This window comes from Mesoplodon densirostris, chromosome 6, assembly GCF_025265405.1.
Source record: "Mesoplodon densirostris isolate mMesDen1 chromosome 6, mMesDen1 primary haplotype, whole genome shotgun sequence".
NCBI lineage: Eukaryota > Metazoa > Chordata > Mammalia > Artiodactyla > Ziphiidae > Mesoplodon > Mesoplodon densirostris.
This window is the reverse complement of record NC_082666.1, coordinates 129,237,939-129,244,905: the sequence shown is the minus strand read 5'-3', so window position 1 is coordinate 129,244,905 and position 6,967 is coordinate 129,237,939. Positions and strand designations below refer to the sequence as shown.

Here is a 6,967-nt window from a genome sequence, read left to right as displayed (position 1 = left end):
GAGTTCATAATCAAACCAAGACTGCTGAATGAGTCTGTTTGCAGTACCCACATCCACCTCTTGTACTGGACAATTTTTAAGCTATTCATTATTCATTATAAGTCTATTAGTAAATAAATGTAGATGTAGACTATGAACATCCTTCTATTATTAAAATGTATCCCAATAGGATTATAGGAAGAGCCAGATTAAAAAATAGGCAAATCACGCAATCTATATAGATCACTGCAATAAATCAGAACTATGATGCTGGGAAACTAGGGTTTCTGCAGAACACTTTGTACACAACTGATAAACTGCAACTTGATCTTGCTCTTGGTGAAAATAAAAGCATTCCTCACCCACACTAGCCTATCTCTGACTATTTCATTTTGGCTGTGATTCACAAGTTGGCAGGGAGTGCCAGGGACAGTTAGCTAAAGTTCATAAACAAGTAATACAAGGCTTTACTGGAACAGTGATTTATTTTGTTATTGAAATAATTATTTAAATTTTAAATTGTTTAACATACTTCCTGAGAAATTGTCTATCCTAGAACATTGAAAATGCAAACTGAAGAATAAAAACTGCAGATAAATGAGAAGATTTTACAGACATGAAAGCCAAGAGAAAGCAAACATTTACATTATTTGTAACAAAACTTTATAATTCTATCTATGCACAATATAGCTTCCTGTAGTTAGTGATGGAGAAACTTAGATAAAAGACAAATTCCAGACTCTTAAAATGTTATCTTTTTAATGGATAAGAAAATCCCATTTATGATAGCAGCATCAAAACATGCTTAGAAATAAATTTAAGAAGTAATAGTCTAATCTTACATAAAGAAAATTATAAAATACAACTGAAAGCAAAGTATTCTTGAAAATATGAAAGATATTCCTTGCTCTAGGATTGGTTGTCTCAATATTAATATGCTACTCCTTGGTTAGTTAATTTATAAATTTAATGTGACCCTAATGAAAATACCAGTAGCCTTTTGTAATAACAGAGTTAGATGAATTCGTACTTAAGTTCACATGAAACAATATGAAAGACTAGCTAAAGAAACACTGAAAGAAAGAGGGAGAACTAACGATAAGAGAACCTACTACAAAGCATCTATAATTTAAAAAGTATGGTATTGGCATGTGAATAGATAGATAACCAATGGAATAGAATGGAAAATCAAGAAATAACTGTGCTATGTACAGAAATCCAGTGAATGGTGCAGGTGGTTCTGTAATCACTGGGACAAAGGCTTTTGTTTTGTTTTGTTTTATTTTTAATAAATATGTTGGGATAACTGGATAGCCATTTGAGAAAAGATAAAATTAGATCCATTTCTTGCATTGTATACAAGAATAAAAAAAATTATCAGAGATCTGGAAGTAAACATGACATACAGTGACAGAAAGAGAATGTGGGTAAATTCTTCTCTAATCTGACTGAAAGGAAAGACCTCACTATGGCCAAAACTCCAGGTGCCACGAAACAGAATGATAAGATGGACTACATAAAATTAAAAATTGTATAGCAAAAAACCCAAAAAAACAAAGAAACAAAACCCAAATGCCAGGGAGACCCCACAACCCCACCCATTAGCAGAGAGGCTGCCTAAAATCATAATAAGGTCACAGATACCCCAAAACACACCACCAGATGTGGTCCTGCTCACCAGAAAGACAAGATCCAGCCTCATCCACCAGAACACAGGCATCAGTCCCCTCCACCAGGAAGCCTACACAACCCACTGAACCAACCTTACCCACTGGGGGCAGACACCAAAAACAACGGGAACTACGGACCTGCAGCCTGCACAAAGGAGACCCCAAACACAGTAAGTTAAGCAAAATGAGAAGACAGAGAAAGATAGAGCAGATGAAGAGCAAGGTAAAAATCCACCCGACCAAATAAATGAAGAGGAAATAGTCAGTCTACCTGAAAAAGAATTCAGAGTAATGATAGTAAAGATGATCCAAAATCTTGGAAATACAATAGAGAAAGTACAAGAAACTTTTAACAAGGACCTAGAAAAACTAAAGAGCAAACAAACAATGATGAACAACATAATAAATGAAATTAAAAATTCTCTAAAAGGAAACTATAGCAGAATAACTGAGGCAGAAGAACAGATAAGTGACCTGGAAGATAAAGTAGTGGAAATAACTACTGCAGAGCAGAATACATAAAAAAGAATGAAAAGAACTGAGGACAGTCTCAGAGACCTCTGGGACAACATTAAACATACCAACAATTGACTTGTAGGGGTCCCGGAAGAAGAAGAGAAACAGAAAGGGATTGAGAAAATATTTGAAGAGATTATAGTTGAAAACTTCCCTAATATGGGAAAGGAAATAGTTAATCAAGTCCAGGAAGCACAGAGAGTCCCATACAGGATAAATCCAAAGAGAAACATGCCAAGACACATAGTAATCAAACTATCAAAAATTAAATACGAAGAAAAAAATATTAAAAGCAGCAAGGGAAAAACAACAAATGACATACAAGGGAATCCCCATAAGGTTAACAGCTGATCTTTCAGCAGAAACTCTGCAAGCCAGAAGGGACTGGCAGGACATATTTAAAGTGATGAAGGAGAAAAACCTACAACCAAGATTACTTTGCCCAGCAAGGATCTCATTCAGATTAGATGGAGAAATTAAAACCGGTAAATTCTTAGAATGTTAAATGAATAAGTCGTTTTGTGAGATATTGGACTTTGGCTAGTATGTCCCCTGACTTAGATCAGAGCCTGCCAGTCACTTGACAGTCCCTCGGTTAATATCTGTTAAATGAAATATGATGTTTTCAACTGCTTCTTTCTTCATTAAAAGGACTGCTCATTTGCTTACTCTTTATAAGCCAGTATATAGTGAATCAGGCCTGACATACCCGGAAACAGATCCATTGAGCTATATTGTTATGCATATATATATATATATATATATATATATATATATATATATATGTACAACAACCACTTTGCTGTACACCTGAAACTAACACAACATTGTAAATTAACTATACTTCAATTTTTTAAAAAAAGAAAAAGAAAATGAAGATGTTTGTGAATTCATATGCAGTGATTTCTAGGACACATTGTGAAGTGAAAAATACAAATGCAAAACAGCATATACAGTACACTAATTTTGTGCTAGAAAAAAGGGAAAATAAGCATACATATTACTTGTTTTTACTTTTTTTTTGTGTGGTACGTGGGCCTCTCACTGTTGTGGCCTCTCCTGTTGCGGAGCACAGGCTCCGGACGCGCAGGCTCCGGACGCGCAGGCTCAGCGGCCATGGCTCACCGGCCCAACCGCTCCGCGGCATGTGGGATCCTCCGGGACCGGGGCACGAACCCGCGTTCTCTGCATCGGCAGGCAGACTCTCAACCACTGCGCCACCAGGGAAGCCCTGTTTTTACATTTAAAAAAAAGCATACACACACAGGAAGTGTAAACCAGCAGACAATGAGGTTGATTACCTACAAAGTGTGGCAGGAACTGAGATGGGCTGCAGAAAGGAGTGACAATTCTCTGAGTTTTTGTAAATTTTGACTTTCTGGAAGAATGTTAATGTTGTTAGTAATCACAAAGTAAAATTAAATTAAGGATGAGAAGGGAGTTCCTGATATTAAAGCAAATAGAAATAAATAAACCAGGATCTATTTCAAATGAATAACACAGTCACACTGGAGGAGGGTAGAGAACTAATCTAAGTTATTAACAAATGTGGGTATCTGTCCATATGTCCTGTCCTGGGTAGACAGACAGGACAGATGAGAGAGAAAACCACAAACAAATTCTGAACTCCCTCTAGTATAATAGATTTGTTTATTGTAAGGATATAAGCGAAGCCATTCTATTAGGTATATTGCAGGATAGAGCAAATAAGCAAATGTATTTACGTTGCTGGGAGCCAGAGATCTCAAGTGGGAGGAGGGGTATACCAGCCAGAAATAGAGGTGGCAACCCTGTAGGGACTCACGATTTCAAAAAACCATATGTGTGTGCGTGTGTGTGTATTGGAGTGTGCGTATGCATACATATATACACATATGTCTGTGTGTATATATGTGTGTATGTATACATATGTATACATGTATATAAATGCACATGCTTTTTAGTTTTCCTAGAAACAAAGACATGCAGAAGCAATCAGTAGACCTAGTGCCCAGATGTATTGGGGTCTAAAGCCATTATGCTCTAAAGGAAGCCAGTGCTTCCCTGAGAAATGTTTGATTCTAGGACTGAGGCAGAGTGGGTAAATGAACAACAGGGAAAACCATGTTCCAGACATTAAGAAAGCACTCAAAAAATGAGGAGGCCTGTCAGAAGAACACAGGACCCACACTGAAGGGGCTTCAACTGGAGAAACCTGGAAAAATATGAGGAACACAATAATTAAGGAACAGTAATAGATTATAGACAATTGAAAACGTGGAACCATGAGTCCATACCAATAATAAGTAGATAATAAAGTGAAGAAAGGAAAGAAGCAAGAAAGGAGGGAAGGAAGGAGGGAGGGAAGAAAAGTGAAGGGAGGGCTCTTGCTTATAGAATATTGAGAGTCAACTCGTAAATGTAGACAGCGTGATAAAGAATTGGAAAATCATAAATTTTCAGACAAAGACTAGCTCAGGCAAAAATCATCCATGGGGGGCTTCCCTGGTGGCACAGTGGTTGAGAGTCCGCCTGCCGATGCAGAGAACGTGGGTTCGTGCCCCGGTCCGGGAGGATCCCACATGCCGTGGAGCGGCTGGGCCCGTGAGCCACGGCCGCTGAGCCTGTGCGTCCGGAGCCAGTGCTCCGCAAGGGGAGGGGCCACAACAGTGAGAGACCCGAGTACCGCAAAAAAAAAAAAAAAAAAAAAAAAAAAAAAAAAAATCATCCATGGGAGCTAAATCAAGAGGGGGAAATTTGATGCGGAGCTGATTATTTGCATGGACTTGAAACTTTTCCCCACAGATTGCTCTTACTTGCAAGGAGAAAATAAGTAATAGCGTCTGGCAAGGTAAGAATGGCGGGGCCTCTCTGCAGGACTCGATGTCAGGATCCCAGTTCTTCGCCCTCCTAACCGGGAGGGTATCAAGTCAACAACTGCAGGGATCGGACATGCCCAGGGCCATTTGAGAGGGCTCCCAGATGCTTCATTTCTCTCGCTTGGGTTTACGGTGGGGCACGAAGAGCGTGAGATGGAATGCTATAGAGGCTCCGGGGCTGCGGTTGCTCGCCACCCTCCGGGGCTGGGGAAACAGGGCCCCTCCAGGCATCCCTCGCGGGCCAGTGGGGCAGCAGCGACAAGGGCGGCTGCGCGCGCTCTGCGTCCCGGACCTGGGTTCCAAAAGACGATGCCGACCTCGTGTCCGCCACGTTGTGGATTTGAGGCTGAGGACAAATGCAGTTTTTCTCGTCTCCCCACGTCTGCGGCTGGAAGTCGTCTCCTGGGCTTTGCGCTTTTTTCAGTTTGGCCTGAGTTTGGGCCATTTGTGTGTGTGTGTGTGTGTGTGTGTGTGTGTGTTTGTGTGTGTGTCTTCCCCTCCTAAACCGAATTTCTTGAATGAGACAGTCTGATAAGAGCAAAAGTCCTGAAAGCAGATGGTTTCAAGTTCCAGCCTCGCTGCTTCCTGACTGGGGAGATTGTTAAAGCTAAGTCTAGGATTTCTAATTCGCAAAACAGAAATGATGGAATAGGGACTTGTGACCACTAAATATATGTAGCAAACAAATGACACTTGTGAGATATAGTCAAATCGTCAAGAAGATAATACTGTATCGGGGAGACAACCCAAAAGTTAACCATGTATGAATGTTGCTGCAGGTGTGTGGCGATTTGGAGGAAGGCCTGTATCTTGTAGTGGGAGGGATGAAAAGCTGTAGAAAAAGGGTGAGAACTTGTAGTCTGGTAGGCCTAGCGATGTATAGCTCTGAGATAATTGGTGAAATGCCTTTTAAGAAATATATGTATTGGTAGACGGTGGGTGAAAAGGCTGAGAAGCCAGATACTAAGGAGAAAAAACCTGAAGCCAAGAAGGCTGATGCTGGTGGCAAGGTTAAAAAGGTGAAACAGGGGAAGCCCTACTGCTGCCAAAACCCTGTCCTGGTCAGAGGCATTGGCAGATATTCCCGATCGACTATGTATTCCAGAACGGCCTTGTACAAGAGGAAGTATTCAGCAGCTAAATCCAAGGTGGAAAAGAAGAAGAAGGTGAAGGTTCTTGCTGCTGTCACAAAACCAGTTGGTGGTGACAAGAATGGTGGTACCCGAGTGGTTAAACTTCGCAAAATGCCTAGGTATCATCCTACTGAAGACGTGCCTCAAAAGCCGTTGAGTCACCGCAAAAAACCCTTCAGTAAGCGTGTGAGAAAACCACGTGCTAGCATCCCTCCTGGGACCATTCTGATTATCCTCACTGGGCGCCACAGAGGCAAGAGGGTCTTTTTCCTGAAGCAGCTGAGCAGTGGCTTGCTAGTTGTGCCTGGGTCTCTGTCCCTCCGTCGAGCTCCTCTGCGGAGAACACACCAAAAATTTGTCATTGCCACTTCCACCAAAATTGATATCAGCGGTGTGAAAATCCCAGAACATCTCCCTGACGCTTACTTCAAGAAGAAGCTGCGTAAGCCCAGGCACCAGGAAGGTGAGATCTTCGACACACAGAGAGAGAAATGTGAGATTACAGAGCAGCGCAAGGTTGATCAGAAAGCTGTGGACTCACAAATTCTGTGAAGAATCAAAGCTGTTCCTCAGCTCCAGGGCTACCTCTGCTCTGTGTTCGCTCTCACAAACGGAATTTATCCTCACAAAGTCGTGTTCTAAACGTCTTACAAAGAACCTAATTAAAAAACTGTCCATTTCAAAAAAAAAAAAAGTAATAGCTATACAATGGAGAAATGAGACAACACCTGATAGGATCATCAAAGTTAACGCCACCAATGAGAGGCAGATGGGCACGATGTCTTGAGAAGGATATAGCTTCCTCTATGGG

At 41.0% G+C, this 6,967-nt stretch overlaps 1 protein-coding gene across 1 annotated transcript; it reads left to right on the top strand.

Annotated features, from left to right (window-relative positions):
• The first annotated feature begins 6,104 nt into the window (after positions 1-6,104).
• Positions 6,105-6,737, top strand: LOC132492233 (large ribosomal subunit protein eL6-like). The gene has a single exon (XM_060101596.1). It carries the CDS (start codon positions 6,118-6,120, stop codon positions 6,706-6,708), a length of 591 nt encoding a protein of 196 aa, XP_059957579.1. The 5' UTR covers positions 6,105-6,117; the 3' UTR covers positions 6,709-6,737.
• Positions 6,738-6,967: the final 230 nt, after the last annotated feature.